The sequence below is a fragment of the Centruroides vittatus genome, unplaced genomic scaffold, assembly GCF_030686945.1.
Source record: "Centruroides vittatus isolate TY-2023 unplaced genomic scaffold, ASM3068694v2 scaffold_932, whole genome shotgun sequence".
NCBI lineage: Eukaryota > Metazoa > Arthropoda > Arachnida > Scorpiones > Buthidae > Centruroides > Centruroides vittatus.
Window position 1 is genome coordinate 615,258 of NW_027122721.1, and position 17,337 is coordinate 632,594.

Consider the following 17,337-nt stretch of genomic DNA (forward strand, 5'->3'; position numbering starts at 1 on the left):
GCGCAGCGGCGTAGCTAGGGTTCTCCGGGCCCGGTGCGAAACCAGATCTGGTGGCCCCGAAAAAAATTTTTCTGCAGGGCGCGCGCATGATGTCATTCGAAGCATTTAACACGGCCAGATTGAATCGAAAGCTTGCGGTACCCAGTCAGCATACATGTATTGTGTACAGGGGCGGATCTACATAGGGACTAATAGGGCTTAAGCCCTGGGTCCCCAGTGTCGAAAGCTCACAAAAATTGAATTATCACAAATTTTTAATACTTTTTCATTATAATACATTTTATGTGTAGATATAATGGACTTTATAATAGTCCATACTTTTTTATTCACACCAAATAACGTTTTCTGGCCTATTGTTTAGTGCTAGAGATAGGCCTATTATTTATATTATAACTTTCAGCATGCCCAAAAATTTTGGTGAGTATTCGCCCCTGGTATTAACATGTGTGAAAGTTGAAGTCATTCTATCATTGACATTATTGTTGATATCTGTTTAAATAAGACGTGTTTTGCGCTGTTTACAAATAAGAAAAACTTGAATTTCGTGCAATTATTAAATATTTTGTCAAAATATTTAGTAATCCATACAAATTTGAAAAATACAGTATCAGTGGACATCCGTAATCACCAGAAATTGACAGAGTTTATGACATGATTTTGCAAGAATGACGATTAAAAGTATCAGATATGACTAAAGCTGTAAGCATCTCATGGATCGGCATTTCACATTTTGAATGAAGAATAAATTTGAGTCTAAACTATATTTGAGATAAAACTAGCCACAAGATAAATGCCACGTTTGTTATCAATTGAACAAAAACGATCAGTGTTCAAATTTCTCAGGAGTGTCTGAACCGTTTCAACAAAAATACAACCAGTTTTGTAGCGAAAATCTTATCACAGAAGAAGTAGTTGAGTTTATCATTACACAGCAAAAACAAAGGAGTAGTCAAACACAATGGACAGAACCTGGATATTCGGTACGAAAGATGACAAAGGCGGTTCTACCTGCAGGAAAAGTCACGACATAGGTTTTCTGAAATGCTAAAGAAGTTATTTTAATAGACAGGGCCGGCCTTCTCGATAAAGGGGCCCGGGTGCAAGAAAACTATTTGGGCCCAAATGTTTTTCTAAAATAAAAAAAATTTACAAACACGAACATATATTAATGCATGTTTATTTAAAGCGTGATTTTGTTCTTGCTAATACATTAATTACTTCAGAAAAATTACTAAAAATACTGCATTCTTGATAATGTTGGGGCCCCCTCAATCGCGGGGCCCCGGTGCGTAGCATCCGCCGCACCCCCCGATGGCCGGCCCTGTTAATAGATTACTTCTAATGGATAAACTTTTGAAGCAATTAAACAAAAATATTCGAGAAAAGAGACTAAGATTAGTAAATACAAAAGTTATCTTTTATCAAGCCCCTGTTCACAGAAGTGTTCTTGCGTTCGAAAAAATCAACGAATTAAAGTACGATTTATTGCTATATGTTCCTCATTCACTTGATTTAGCTCTGTCAGATTTTTGCTTACTTTCAAACCTGAAAAAAATTTATTTTTGGGATAAAATTTTCTTCAAATGAAAAGGTGATAGCGGCAGTAGACAGTTATTTTGTAGACCTTCCGGGATCACACTCCAGGGATGGCGTAATGGTTTTGGACCGTCGGTGGACAAAAGGTATTGATAATATTGGAGACTATATTGAAAAATAAAAATAATTTCAGAAACATATAAACCATTTTGCTATGCCAATTCGAGAATTTTTGAATAGCCTACATACAATAATACAATATTATAATGATACTGTTAATTATTTTCATAAGCTACACCTTGATTTAATTTTTAAAAATTAATATGTTAGAATCTCAAAAATCCGAATAAAAAATAAATGTGTAACCTTACTCTTTTTTCCAATTTGCAGTAAATTTAATTAGTACTTCTCGGCCTTATGGCTAAGATCAAATGTGTAGTATCTGTTCTTATCAGCTTCATATCTGATAGGGCCCCATCGGGAGCCTTCAAATATCGTATAGGGGGACAGTGACCTGCCGTTTGGTCGAGGCCATGGGGTAGCGACCCGCCGTGCTGGGGCCTTTGCCGGCAGCAATACGGCATGTTTTTTGGATCTGCGGGTATCATTTGCGCTCCTCCCTCGGGGGGCTCTGCACTTGGTACTGAGCGGGGACCTGGGTCCCCATCAAACTTTAAATACGCAGTAAATTTAATTAGTACATTTGAAGTTTAATCCAGTATCGAGAAGATAAAATAACACAAAAAAGTCGATAAAATTTAACTTTACAATGATATTTCACTAATTGTACTTAATAAAAGTTGTTAAAATTTGTCAAGATCAATTACTAATTTCCCATCCAATTGGGCGATAATCATGCCATATCCTATTGATAATTTATGTATTTAATGTATGAGATACTCATCACACATCTCTTTTATCCCATTCAATAGTGTATTTTTAATTAATTAAAGGATTATAATTTTCAAAAATAATAAAAATTGTACAGGACACATTATTATTTATCATAAACATAATTTACCATCTTAAAAATATTAAATTTCACTTATATTTCATCTCCATAATTGAAATAAATAATAACTTTTCCTTAGTCCTCACTCGAAATTCTTACTAATCAGGAAATATTGACTAAAAAATAAATGATAAATTTTTAAAATAAATTATATAATTAATATTTTATCTAGTTAAATTTATAAGATTTTTTTATTTAAACTTATAAATTTATAAAACTTCAAGATTTTTAATTAAATGTAGGAAAAAAAAAGGATCCAATTGCACGCGTTAATTTACATTTTCTCCTTCTTTTTTTAAATTCTTTTAAAACGCGTTAATTCTTTAAAACTTAAATAAAAGAAAGTAAATCATAAACTTTTATCATAGACTAAACACAATATTTTATTTTAAACAATAATATAAATCAAAATTAAGCTATATTTAATTTTGTTTATTCTAAATGATCATAAAATTATTGTGCAAGTGTCAAAGAACATGGTTCTCCTAAAAACATGTAAGCATTTTTATAATGTTTAGACATACCATATGTCTAGGTTTATATTTCTATTCTCAAATTTCATCTTTAAAAGAAATATATCTATATTATTGCATATGTACTGTATTTTTTTAAATTACCTGTATAAAATTCTTACACACTTATACACACAGTTTTTCTGTATAAAAATAAGATGTAAGCTGTTTTAAAGTATATTCAATAATACAGATGTATTTCTTTTAAAGATGAAATTTGAGATTGGAAATATGAGACGTTTGGTATGGCTAAACATTATAAAAATGTCAACGCGTTAAAAAAAATTAAAGAATAACTGTTATTATTTAATTTATTATTATTTTTTGTTTGTTTGTAAAAGCAGTAGAACTGGTAAAATAAATCCATTTTATTTATTTATTTCGAGTCTTAATCACAAACTGGTTTCATTGAGATTAAGTTTAATAAATAAAAATGCTGTGATTTTATTCCATATATTTTATATTAGAGCGATATTAAAATCAATTTTGTTAAGTATAAATTTAAAAAAAATATAATAATAATAATAATACAAACGCGAACGATTTGTTGTCAATATGACTCACTTCGCTCATTAATTTAAAAACATTTTTATAATAAACTCGATCATTGGTTGGATTTTTAATCCATCCTCTAAAACTGACCAATGAGAGAACAGCACGTTTTCTTTTGGATCGGTATACGCATGTTTGTTTTTATTTCCTGCCTTCCTCTTCCTATCGAGCACGGCCCCCTGGTGGGTGTCTTTTCCGTGTTTATTGAGATCGTCGAGATAAACAGTAGGGAAGAAGGAAAAGATGTGAATTGTTGTTAAGTTTTGTACATAGATGAACATGAAGTTGGTAGATCACGTTGTGAAAAGTTTCCGAATTGCTAAAGTTTTCAACGAGAATGCCGATCGTATAAACAGCATAGACTTTTCTTCGAATGGAGAGACATTAATATCTAGCAGCGACGACGATTCGATCGTCATCTACGATTGCGAGAGAGGAACGTGAGTTTCGTTCTTTTACTATACGTCCGATGTGTGTGTTTGTCTCTCTGTCTTGTTACCGCCAACCTCCTTACGACCTTCATTTTAGGCTTAGCGCTGTAACTTGCCGTTAGGCCTAACTTCAAACAAGGATTTCTGTTAAATTTCTGAAAGAAAATCGCTTCTCCCGCGTGTTTATTTAACGTATACATTCATCAGGTGTTTTTTCGGCGCGATAGTCTGTGATATTTTAAAAAATTTCTTCACGTAACACAATACCCGAAATCAATTACACACAGTACATATAATAAAACATAACACAGCACTTTGTTCCATACAGTGTTGAAACAGTACACCAGTATAAAGGGTATTTATGTTTTAAAAAAAAATTGCTATTTATGCGATTTTAAATGATTAAATTATCATAATAAACAATATTTTTCATTTAATGATGATTGTATTAACCTTTTTCTCTCAAATTGCAAACTTCCTGGTACTAACATTATTTAATTTTATTTTTTTTGGATGATTTATAAAAAATTAATGACTTGTGTAAATTATGCACTTAATCTTGGTTTTAATTTTTTGCATTTTATATACATTTATGACCCGTTTAAAGCCGAATAAAAATGCATAATTCGAGTTGACCTTCGACGTATTAAAATCTATTTAAATGGCTCGGATACTTAAACCGTATATTGGTTAAATTTGCTTTGTTTGTTGATTGTTATCAATTATTCCAATTTCTTCCTGTATATTTGCATTAAATTTATGACAGTCCTAGATAGAATTTGGCCTTGAATGCATCTGAATTAAAAAAACATTTTTTTTTTTAATAAAATTATGAATTAAAAAAACATTTTTTTTTTTAAGTTTAAATATATATATATATATATATATTAAAATTTAATTAATTCTACTATATCTAAATGCATGAATTTTATATGTTATTTTATTCTGAAATGTTTGTTTATGGTAAAATCAAACACATCTCTACATAATTTAAGTGTAATTTAAAAGATAAATATTCTGTAATTTTTGTAGATGAAACATATGGTCTGAATAGTTATTAAATAGTTAAACAGAGGAATTTAAAGTTTTTTTTAATGCGTAAAAATGTTTTATTTGAATTTATTTTGATCAAACTAAAATTTTTATATACAAGAAATTGTATTTAGTGTTTATTTGATACAATTCACTTATTTTTAAATTATTAAATTTTGCTTTTCATTGAAGGGTAACCTAATAGATTTGTAGTGGAATAAAAATGAGCTCTTTTAATTAATTCTAATATTTAGTTGTCATGTTTTAAAAGATTGTCATTAGGAGTATTAAGTAAAATTATTTTGTCGAAGTCCTGTTTACGAACAAGTATTTGAATGATTGTAATAATAAACATTTAGTCAGGAGCTCTGTGTGAATAAAAGTAATAATAAACACACCTTTACTAAGTAGAAATTGTTTAATACGCAAATGCTTTCGGTTTGCCTTTACTAACCATCAGGCTGGCTTCGAATGAATACTTAAATGTTGTTCTGTCAGTTTCTATTTAATAGATAGAATGTATACATTTAAATACACAGAAAAGAATTTGCTGCTTTTAAACATTAAAACTATAAAATTTAAAAATTTAATTAAAAAGTAATTTTCAGATACTTCCAAGCCTGATGACAGCTAGAAATGTTTGTGTATTAAACAATTTTCACTGAGTAGATGTGTGTTTATTATTAGTTTATAATAAAGATTTTAAAATTATATTTAATATATTCTCATAATTTTGCAAAATATTGAAAATAATTTTTAAAATTTAAATATTAAATCTGCTTAAAACAAAGTTATAGTTTTTTAACATATATATGTTAAAATTTATTAGTTAGATTTAATGATTTATGAATTTTTTGAAATGTTTGGATATTTGCATTTTTAGCATTCTGTTGTAATAACAAATATGCATATTTACGGTGTATAAACTATCAATTTAAATTGCATTATTGACAAAAATTTTCTACCTAAGCATTTATTATGAGAATATTTTAAAAAGTAATCAAATATAATAATATCTAAATCTAATAATTCTTACAATTTTTTCCAAATGTGCTTTTTAATTCTAATTTGCTACATGATTGTATGCAAATTTAGATATGTCGAATTAAATATAGAAATTATTAATCGGATAAAAATTTGTGCTATTAAAACTTAGTTTTAATAACAAAATGCCTATCTCTAATGCCAAATCACTCAGTATTTAATAATTATTAGTAGTGTTATGCAGCCTGATTTAATCTGGTAATCATTTAGATTTAATATAAACTGTAAGTTGTTACCAAAATAGTTTTTATGGTGGTTTAATTTATATTGTTTTAATAAAAGACCCAAACTTAACTTTGTAAACTGTCTACTAAATTATCTTGCTATTTGCATTATATTGCATTAAAGAAATATTACAATATATTCAGTAATTAGCAAAAGTTTATAATAATTAAGCTTTTCATATTATATAAAAAAAATGTTTTTAATTTACAGTTTAATTCAGTTGAATTTAATATTTAGAATTTTCATTTAATTAAAATGAAGATATGTAGTTGGTATGCCAAAAGTTTCTGGTGTGTGTTTTAGATGTTATAGGTATAAAACAATGATATCATTTTTTCAGTGTAGTATCCTTTCAGTTCAACACACTTATTACATCTTGGAAGTAGCATTTCAATACCTTGAAAAAATAGTCTGCAATATTTTGTCTGCAAAATGCTCATAAACTGTCTTTTGCAACTCTTCATTACTTCTTTGAAGGACTTTTTTGAATTTTGGAAACAGATAATAATCACTAGGAGCCAGGTTTGGACTGTTGAGTGGATGATTAAGCTTTTTGAACCCACACTCCTTCACAGCAACCTTGGCAATGGCAGCCATGTGCACTGGCACATTGTCTGCAAGAGGTGAACATGATGCAAATTAATGCAACAAGTCTAACTAAAATGAATGTTTCCAAGTGACTTATGCAAATTATCGCAAATAACTTTTTTATTAGTCCACATGCAGATGGCACTATCTGATCCTATCATTATTTTATTCCCATTATGTTTAAAATATAGTTAGGCTGGAAAATTTTGACTCCTACCATATATGATATATCTAGTAATTTATTTATATTATATATAATTTATGACAACAAGTACAATATTAAAAATAAAAATTATTTTAATTTTCTCTGAGGTAATAGGATTTCATAGAATATCTTAATTTGAGTTTTAAATATAAAATTTTAATATATAGTTTTGTTATCAAGATGCAATGTGTGAAATAACATCTTTTGCTTTACATTTTAGCATTTAGATGGATGCTTAAGATTATTATTTTTATTTTTTTATATTAAAAGCTAGAATTATGCAATTGTAATAAAAATTTGAGAGTTTTTATTGGTCCTACAAATATTCAAAAATGATCTTAAAGAAAATGTAAGAAATTTTGAATTATAATCAACATGTATTAAATAAAATGTAGTTTTGAAATAAATCTGTAATCTCTAATCAATAGTTATTAATTCATGCATTTTTATGATGTTCTAAAGGTATAATTTAACATAAATATTAAATTAAAATTGTTTAGTATTAATTTAATAGTCAAAGATATCAAAACATTAGAATATACGTATATGTCTGGTACCAGACTTATTATATATTTACAAGTTTAATTTTTTTTTTAATTTACTATTTATTTACATTATTGACATAAAAATGAATTAGTTCTATAATTGACTGAATTTGAATTTTATTAAGTTTTTTTCAAATATAAATTTTTGAAATTCTTGGAACTTCATATGACGTATGTGATATTAAAAAGAATAATTGCTTAAATTTAATTAACGAAAGGTTATTCTGAGAGATTACAATTTTTTTAACAGTCTTGACGTTTATAAGGAAGAGCATATTTAACTTATTTCTACTTAAAATTAGATTAAAATCAGAATTTTAAATTTTGTTTTGAGCAAATTAGTATTACTGGTAAATTTTTTTGTGGCGTTTTACTAAAGACATTTTCTTATATCTGTTTATACTGAAAATAAAGCTGAAAATAATCGAATTGAAAATATACTTGTGAAAAATATGATTATTTTAATTTGAAGAAGTTATTTTTCAAATATTGTTTTAGATTATTATCAAATATCTGAAGAATTAATTCTTATGGCTTTTAGATTTATTTATTTATTTTTTAAATATAACATCATCAAAAGTACTGTACATCAAAACTTTGCTGAATAAATCTTGAAGTTTCTGAATAAATGTTCTATTACGATAATAATAGAAACTGCGCTTCTTTTTTATAGCGAACATTTTTAACTCGTTTCGACAAATTTGTTGTCTAAAATGGCTAATGATTAATGTTATCGGTAAGCTTTTTATATTTTTCTTGCTATTTCCTCAAGGGAATGCTCAATGCAACATTGTATCACTAACCAATTGTTGATAACATACAGTACACTTTCTATACAATATTTATTCTTAAGGTCTAATAATTTTACTACTTATAATAATTGTAATAAAATCCAACAGTTGTAGAATAATAGTTCTTAAAATTTTGGATATGTTCCAATTCAAACTTAAGAACTTTTTGTCATTTATATTTATACATATTTAAAATAATTTAAATGTAATTAATTTCTAATTATTATTTTCTTTTTGTGCTTAAAAATTATTAAAACTTTTTACTATTATATTAATAAAAGATTTATCACATTAATTAAATGTAATTATATGGTAAGAAAAGAATTTCAGCAATTTTTCTTTATCTTCTATACAGGAATATGAATAAATATGTTTTTATATTATTCCTTTCAACCATTTATTACTCAAAACATATTTATATTAAATTTGTTAAGTATAAATATACAGCACAAATATAAATAGCATCAAAAGATATTAGCTATGAAGTTTAATAACAAAATGGTATTCATGAAAATTAGAAATGAAATGGAAATAAATTATGTTCAAAATTTCTTCATTTATGGAATACATATGCCATTTTCATCTATGAATTAATTTCAATCATATGTTTCATTTGTATTTCAAAAATTTAATATCAGAATAAACATAATGATATAATAATAATTGTAGCAATATATTTTCTATAGTATTACAAATACTACTAAAGAAAAAAAATAAAATTATCTTTTCTTTAGTTTTTTTCTATGTATTCACTTCCTTATTGAGTTCAATAGATTATATTCTGTTCAAAATCATTAAAAAAAATTGAATGATTTATGTTTATAAAATGACATTATAATAGTTCAGTAATTAACTATCATTATTAACTGTAAAAAATCTAATCCTTCAGAACTGATCTATAATATGAAAAATAACATTAAAAGTCTTATCATCAATATGAACTGGAACACTGAGTAATTTGATTAATGAAAATGTTGGATAATGTAGATACTGTAGATGAAGCAAATTGTGAATTTAATGGAAATTCAGTATAAGTATGAAATCAAGTTTATTAGCAATTGTTCAAATGGAAGAATTATTTTCTTTTTTATTTTCCATTTTTTCAAATAATAAAATTATATTAAATGGAAAAATAAAACATAACTATAGTGTGTTAAATAAAAATCTTGAATCACTATCATAGACAAACAAAGTTAAGTTTTTGGTGATATATGATGATTGTTTTTTATTTAACATTCTAATTGAAAAAATATACCAGTAGTTCATTTTACTAGAGAAATAACTCCAATTTACTTTAATTTGATTCAAATTTTACATGGAAAGTGCAGAAAGTTGAAGTTGATATATGATAAATTGACAAAGTAGCAGAGAGAATGGGCAAAATAATATACCCATGTTCCATTATTCTAAATTTAATACATTTCTGAGAATGACTCAAATATCATGATTTCAGATATTGGTTGGTTTTTTACTATTTCTTATGAAAAAATTCTAAAAAGTCTTTATCAAATCTCCTGTTTTTCAGAGGTACACTGATCACCGCAATAGAGAGGACCATTATGTGGTAACCTTCCATCCTCTCCTGAGGTCATTATTTAATATGACAGCCAAAAAAAGGGCCATAAATATTACTTATAAGAGATGTCCCACTATTCTCACTCTCCTTAGGAATACAAAAAACTCACCCTCAAGCTTTTGGGAGTGTACTGCGTGCATCTGAAAGACAGGAAATTCAATAGGGACCTTGTATATATAGGATCCTCAAAAAGACCAGTAGAGAAGTGGCTGCAAGAGCACACCAACAACATACAACAGTCAAGGCTCTCTAAGACCCTATCATTATACTCTGCAGACCTGCTTATAGAGACACACTTACAACAAGCTAAGATCCTAGTAACGACGTAACACACTGATTGCCTTAGATATTTAGCTTAAGAAATTTTTAAAGCAAATATAAATAGCACATGTTTCAATCACAAGGGACCTTTCTCTTTTGGCTGCTTGACAGGCTTTCTACGTACTGGCACTATACTTTTGTACAGATGCCCAACTAGCACATGGTGTTTTGTTCTATGTTTTTCATAATGTTAAGGCAGGTGCTCCTATGCCTTCTGTTTGTTTTAAATTTGTTTGCAACTTGAACACAAACTATATGGTGTATTTTCTCGGACACATGGCAAATTTCATCACTAAGTTTTCCTCAGTTGAAAAAATATGGAACGCTTCACGATTTTGCGTGAAAATCGTGAAGCGTTCCATATTTTTTCAACTGAGGAAAACTTAGTGATGAAATTTGCCATGTGTCCGAGAAAATACACCATATAGTTTGTGTTCAAGTTGCAGTTTTTCATAATGTTAAGGCAGGTGCTCCTATGCCTTCTGTTTGTTTTAAATTTGTTTGTTTTCTAATGGACATTAGATGTTATTTGTTATTCAATGGACCTCCAAATATTTATTTTTGAAATCGTGTTCCATCAACGAAACAGTAAGATTCACCTGAAGCAGCACTTCGAAGAACCTGAAAACATTCATGCAGTGTATCTGTTACCAACACTGGACAATATGTTTATAGTACAATTTGTATGTCATCTGGTGTAAAGGGTTGTTTTTCATATTTGTTATATAATATATGAGAGTAATTTCTAAAGTAAGTTGTTAACTGTTTTGTTATAAATAAATAAAATTTTAAGTTTGCAAATAAACCCTATTTATACTGAAACATTTTTCTGATTGAGAGATGAGCCTCATGATTCCCTCGTTGAAGAAATTTGCTCCTGTCTAATGAAATAAATAATTAGTGTCAGTTTCTCTGAATGTTGTCATTTGTCTGCAACTGCTTTCAACCCAAAAACTCTTTTAGTGCGGTGAACAGATGAAAGTCAGACAGCACCAGATCTGGACTGTAATGATGGTCAAGATCTCTCATCTGAACTTTTGCAGCAACATGAAGACTTGCATTGTTATGGATCAGATATACACCTTCATAGCAGGCCCTATCAATGGTTCTGGAAACAAATCATAGTCTTGTCAAGATTTCAAAGTATCTTTTGGCATTGGATGGTTTCTTTTCAAGGAAGAAAATCAACCAAAAGAATGCTTTCTCCAGTTCCACAAAACTGTGGCCATAATTTTAAGGCATGAAGTTGTTTGAATTTTCTTAGTTTAGTTGGAAGATGTGGGTAGTGCCATTCGAGAGCTTGTCATTTACTCTCAAAAAAGTAGTAAGAGACCAAAGTCTCATCTCTTGTCTCTAATGTAATTCAAGAAAACTTCCCTTTCTTATGGTAGTAATCCAGAAATGTTTGAGTGCAGTAACTTGTTTCTGTTTATATTCTGTTAAGAGCATTCTCAGAACTTGTCTTGCATGTCTTTGTCAATGTTCACCTTCATACATAATTTCATAAACAACAGAACTAGAAATGTAGAAATAGCACATCAACAGCAGTTTTCAGTTCCTTAGTGATGACAAATGGGTGACCAGATCTTGATTTATTATGGACACTTCTTCCTTTGTTGAATAAACCACACCATCTAGAATTATTTTCTTTATTCATTACACCTTCCCTGTACATTTAAGTAAGCTGTTGGTGAATTTCTGCAGGGCAAATGGTTTTTGCATTCAGAAATCAAACTATTGATTATACGTTGTAATCAGCAGGATTGACAGTTCACGCAGTTTTCTAAACACAATCAATAATACTCGGAAATGACTAGAAGTTTTTAGGGAAACCTGGACAAAGCTGTTGACCTTGAAGCAGCTTTGATTAACATACTCAGATAGAATGTTTAAACAATTCTTACCTTAAAAACAACCCTTGTATATTTTTGTATAATTAACAAGAAATAATTCATTTTTAAAAAATGTTAAAATTGTAATATTTTAAATGTATATAACAATGATAGTTTAAAAATGTACTATGTTTTCATGCATATAATTTGCAGGGGCATAGACCCTATTTTCCATAATTATGGAACCTTTGCATAACCCATGCTATCATACAGGCCTAGCCCACACCTGTGGAGCAGTGATTGTTATAAGACCCAAGTTTGTAAATGCAATTTAAAATATATGTATAATTCATTCCATCACATAACCCAAATCTTCTTTCAAATTGTTTTTAAACACAGATTACTAACAACCTACTATTGCACTCTAAATTATAAAATTTTATAGAACAAAAGTTCTACAAATTTATGTTTGCACTAAAAATGTAGTTTTTCATGCTGGACTTTTGGCAGCTCAGTGCCCTGGCCAATAAACCTCACAAGGAGTGTATATACAATAATACACACACACGTGAAAGGTGACTTTTTCATATTTCTTTAGTGTAATTTTATTCCAATTGTTAATGTATGTTTACCAGAACACATTCAAAATTTAAACAAATATGCATTCTTTTTAACAGATCTGTTAATACTTTTATGTGAATATATTGGAAATTATTTTAACATGTCTATGAATGTCTTTTAAAAATATTTTTTGCATCTTCAGTAAATAAATAAGTTAAAAAAAAACAATATGTGAAATCTTGATATTGTAACATAATTTTTCTTTTGGAATGCACTTTTAATTTATTTTTTTTAATTTATAGAAAGTTTTTTGAAGTTGTAGTAATTCTGTTAGAATATTGTTTAAGTGATGAAGGCTTAAGGTATGTAAAAGTACTTTTTTGACACAAAACATTATAACAATGTTTAGTATATTACATCAAGTTTAAAAAAAACATTCACATAGACTTGTAAAAATTTTTTCTTTCCTTGAAAGTTAATAAAAATTTCTAAATAAATGACATAAAAAGGAAGTCAAATCTGACTAATTTACTTAGTTTTCTTTTAAAAAAACAATAAAGTGGCCAAAATAATAATGACAATTCCAAGCAACAGGATCACTGATTTCAAACCAAGACATCAAAGCTGTTGTCAATAACCTTGTCCAAGATAGAATAAGGTTATTTACATGGCAAGGGGTCAGCATAGCAGTTGCATCAAACATCTATAATGTCAATATACAAAATGTAGAGTGAAGCTCTGTAAGTAAAAATTCAATCAAAAGCATGATTCTAAAAATCATGCTATTTTGCATAAAATGATAAAATTCATTCTTCAGTAAAAATTGCACACTTTCTGTGATTTCTATGAAATTCCGATTTAGGTATGCCCTTATAGATAACCCATAAGTTATATACACAAAAATACAGTAATGATAAACACAATAAGGATAACTTTCATAATCTGGTAGCTTATATTAATTATTTTTTATTTATGAATTTATCTTTAATTGTAATAAACATTTCTCATGCTTAATATAATTGTTGTTTGATCCTTTTGCTAAAGTTGAGAATTTCATATACTCTGTAATATATTAAAATAAAAAACTTTTTTAAAGAAATATTGAAATAAGAGCTATCATTATTTACTCTAAGTAATTTTTTTAGTTAATATTCCAAAGCTTAATTCTTCATATTTAGTCTTGCTTCTGTGCTAAATATTCATTGATTCCTAACTGTACTTTTTGAGTTCATTGTAAGGATTGAAATAATATCAAAGTTTTTAAGTAACAATTGGCATGAATATAATTAAAAACTTATTAAAATTTAAAAGTTACTCATTTTTAAGATGAACAAATATTCAAATTATGTCTTTTTTGTGCTACAATGGTATCAGATTAAAGCTGTATGATGGATTTTTCCAAAAGTAGTTTTTTAATTGAAATCAAGAGAGTTATTTAGTGATCATTAAAGCTAAAACATCTAGGCACTAAAATCATAGTTATAAAAATTATAACTTATATGATTTTTATAACTATGATTTTAGTGCCTAGATGTCCTAGCTTTAATAATCACTAAATAACTCTCTTGATTTCAATGATGCTTTCTATGAAGTCATAGATAAAAAAAACAACTTTATCACTTTGGTCACTATTAATATAATAGGTTTATTGCAGTGTACTGCAAACCCACTTACATCCTCTATTCATACCAACCAACTCAGCTGATCCTTGGTCATATAAGGCAGCCACTAGTGGCAAGAGTCCACTCACATTGTATGCAGCTCCCAGATACCAATAATGAGCTAGAACAACTGAAACATGTTGCATCCAAGCACGGGTACAGCCACTCATTTATCAACAATATAATGTCCACATATCAGGTTAGGTCAATCAACACCAATATTAACGTTAACAACACAGAAGGGAATCGGGTACTCCTAAGCTATGAACCTCTCTTCATCGCATATACAGGAGGATTGCCAAGGAGTTAAACATATTCATAGCATACAAAAGGAAACCCATCATATTCTGCTTTTGTCTAACGCAAAAGATGACACCGAGGATGCAATAGCACCCGGAGTTTATCACATCCCACTAGAGCAGTTTACCACATCCCACTAGAGCATCAATCTGTGGTCCACAGAACATGGGTGCTCCATGAAGCCACTTCAAGTGTTCCATGAAAAAACAAATATACAATTAAAAATTGTTGCAAAAGAAAAATCAATACAATGTAAAATAATTTTTGTATGGGAATGTAATTAGCAAATGCCAATGTCGTCATCTACTAGACCAAGTGCACTTGATTTTAAAAAGGTTTGCCACCCCTTCTTTAAAGCTGATGTATTGTAACTGCTCTGCGGGGAAAAAACTGTCAAAGTTTAGTGTTCCCTGACTTCAAAAAGATTGAGAACCACTGCACTACAGGATGATAGGTTCAACAGGACACTAACATACATTGGTTCCATGTACAGATCATCACAAGCCACGTTACAAGATCACAAGTATGACGTAGCATCAACACTGATTACATTTCCGTACCAAATGCATGTACATATAATTTGGACTCCTAAAGGAATATATGTTGCTTACGATACATCATAACCATTTTTTGAACTGATTTGAAACTTTTTAAAATGAGAATGTCTCTATATTCTATAAATAGAACAGTTATTTTCATTTTACATTTCCTGAAGAAGGCTGATAAAGGAGTGGCCAAAAACATTCGAATACTGAATTTGAGTGTTTTGTTGCTGGAAATTTTGCATTTAGGTGAGATTCTATGTGTGATAGGTTTATAATTTTCCATAATATTTATCTATTAATAAATTTAATAAATATTTTTTAAAATTAAGCATATGAAGTAAATAGGTTGCTATCTGTTATGACTTAAATTTTATTTTTTTTAAAATTAGTTTTATTTGACAATAAATAAACTGTATACAAAACAACCAATATTCATCAAGAAACTACAAAAATCTAGAAAAGTATATGTTTTCATCCATGTTGAACTGTCATCATCAGGCTTAAAAGATTGTCACAGTTCAAATTCAAACAAACTGTTTAAAAAGAAGAATTACTCTGATTGGTGATTGCCATCCAAGTGTTAAAAGTGGAGTGATGCGAGAGGGAGGGGAAGGGGTTGTAAGACTATATGTTGTAGAACAACTTCCATACAGGGGACCAACTTCCCTTTAACTTTAAAGAAGTGGACTCCTTTCCCCAAGCATGTAGGTCTTACAACCCCCCCTTTTTCCTTAATAATTCTTCCTGAGTAATTCTTTTTTTCAAATGTTTGTTTTAACAATTGCATTCAAACTGAGGTCGTTTAGCCTGACAATGACTGTTCAACATTTTTGTAGTTACTTGGTGTATATTTGTTTTTTAGTATAGTGCTTATTTACATATACCCAATTTGAGTTATTGAATATTTAAATATGATGACATGTTCCTTTTTTGTGATTTTCAAATTATATTATATTTTGAATATATTTACCCTGAAATAATTAAGTAAAAAAGCAGCAAAACAGTTTGGAATTTAATAAATGTTATCTTCTCATGGAATTATTGTAAAAATTAGTAATTCCCAAAGTTGATCTCTTTCTTACTCTTAAAATAAAAGGAAGAACATTCAGTTTTAATTGAAAACTTTAGTATTACATTGATTAAATTTTTCACCTTAAAATCTGCAATGCCTAGCCTTCTTGTTGCTATGCCAAATATTTTTGATTTATTTATAATAGTATATTTTATTTTTTACTTAAAGACAGCTAATGATTAATTAACACTTAAGAGCCTTAAAAATCCAGTAATAACACATTTAATAGAAAACAAACGCTTTCAACTTTCAAGCTACTGATTAAACAATAAAGTTCGTGCACTTGCACAAAAAATATCACTGGCTGTACAAATAAAATATAAATGAAACATTTTCATGTTTATGGTAATCAAAAACAAGAATAAGACACAATAGGATATTAAAATCTGCATATTTATAACTTCCGTGCTCTAATTTTTTAAATTCAGTAATTGTTTTATAAAACTATGGCAATAATTGTATATGTCGAGAATTAATGATAAGATATTAATTTTTCATTTTAATTAATATCCCATGTTTTTTACATTTATTTCCATTTATGATATGACATTTTTATTTTTATTGATATTATTTATTAAGAAATTTAATATTCTGAAATAAAAATATATGTATATTATATTATGAAATTTTTCAATATTTTATTTGACATGTAAATATTTATTGATTTAATATTTACTAAATAATGCACTACGGTTATAAAATTACTAGTTGTTAAAATTTATATTATAAACTATCAGTTTTGATTGAATCAATAAATTCATTGTGATTAATTAGTAAGTTTCCTATATACAATTTTTATTTTACAACCAGCAGTACCTGCCATGCATTGCTGTGGCTCAAAATGTATCTATTATAAATGTATAACACTTCCCCCACGGGAGGAGAATTTCAACATCTATATTATATAAAAATACGTGCGTATTCGAATGCAACGTTGTGTCAAAATTTCAAAGCAATCGATGAAGAACTTTCAGAGATTAGCTATTAGGAACAAAT

General features: G+C 28.2%; 1 protein-coding gene and 1 non-coding gene across 2 annotated transcripts in view; both read left to right on the forward strand.

The window, feature by feature from the left end:
* Positions 1-1,937: 1,937 nt before the first annotated feature.
* On the forward strand, positions 1,938-2,125 carry LOC136990473 (U2 spliceosomal RNA). The gene has a single exon (XR_010883066.1). It is a non-coding gene; the product is annotated as a U2 spliceosomal RNA (small nuclear RNA).
* Positions 2,126-3,749: 1,624 nt separating this feature from the next.
* The window catches only part of LOC136990421 (WD repeat-containing protein 82-like), a 45,314-nt gene continuing 31,726 nt past the window's right edge, over positions 3,750-17,337 (forward strand). The window contains exon 1 of the mRNA XM_067288813.1: positions 3,750-4,052. Within this exon, the coding sequence (XP_067144914.1) occupies positions 3,886-4,052 (167 nt within the window). The 5' untranslated portion in view covers positions 3,750-3,885. The remainder of the gene's footprint in view (positions 4,053-17,337) is intronic.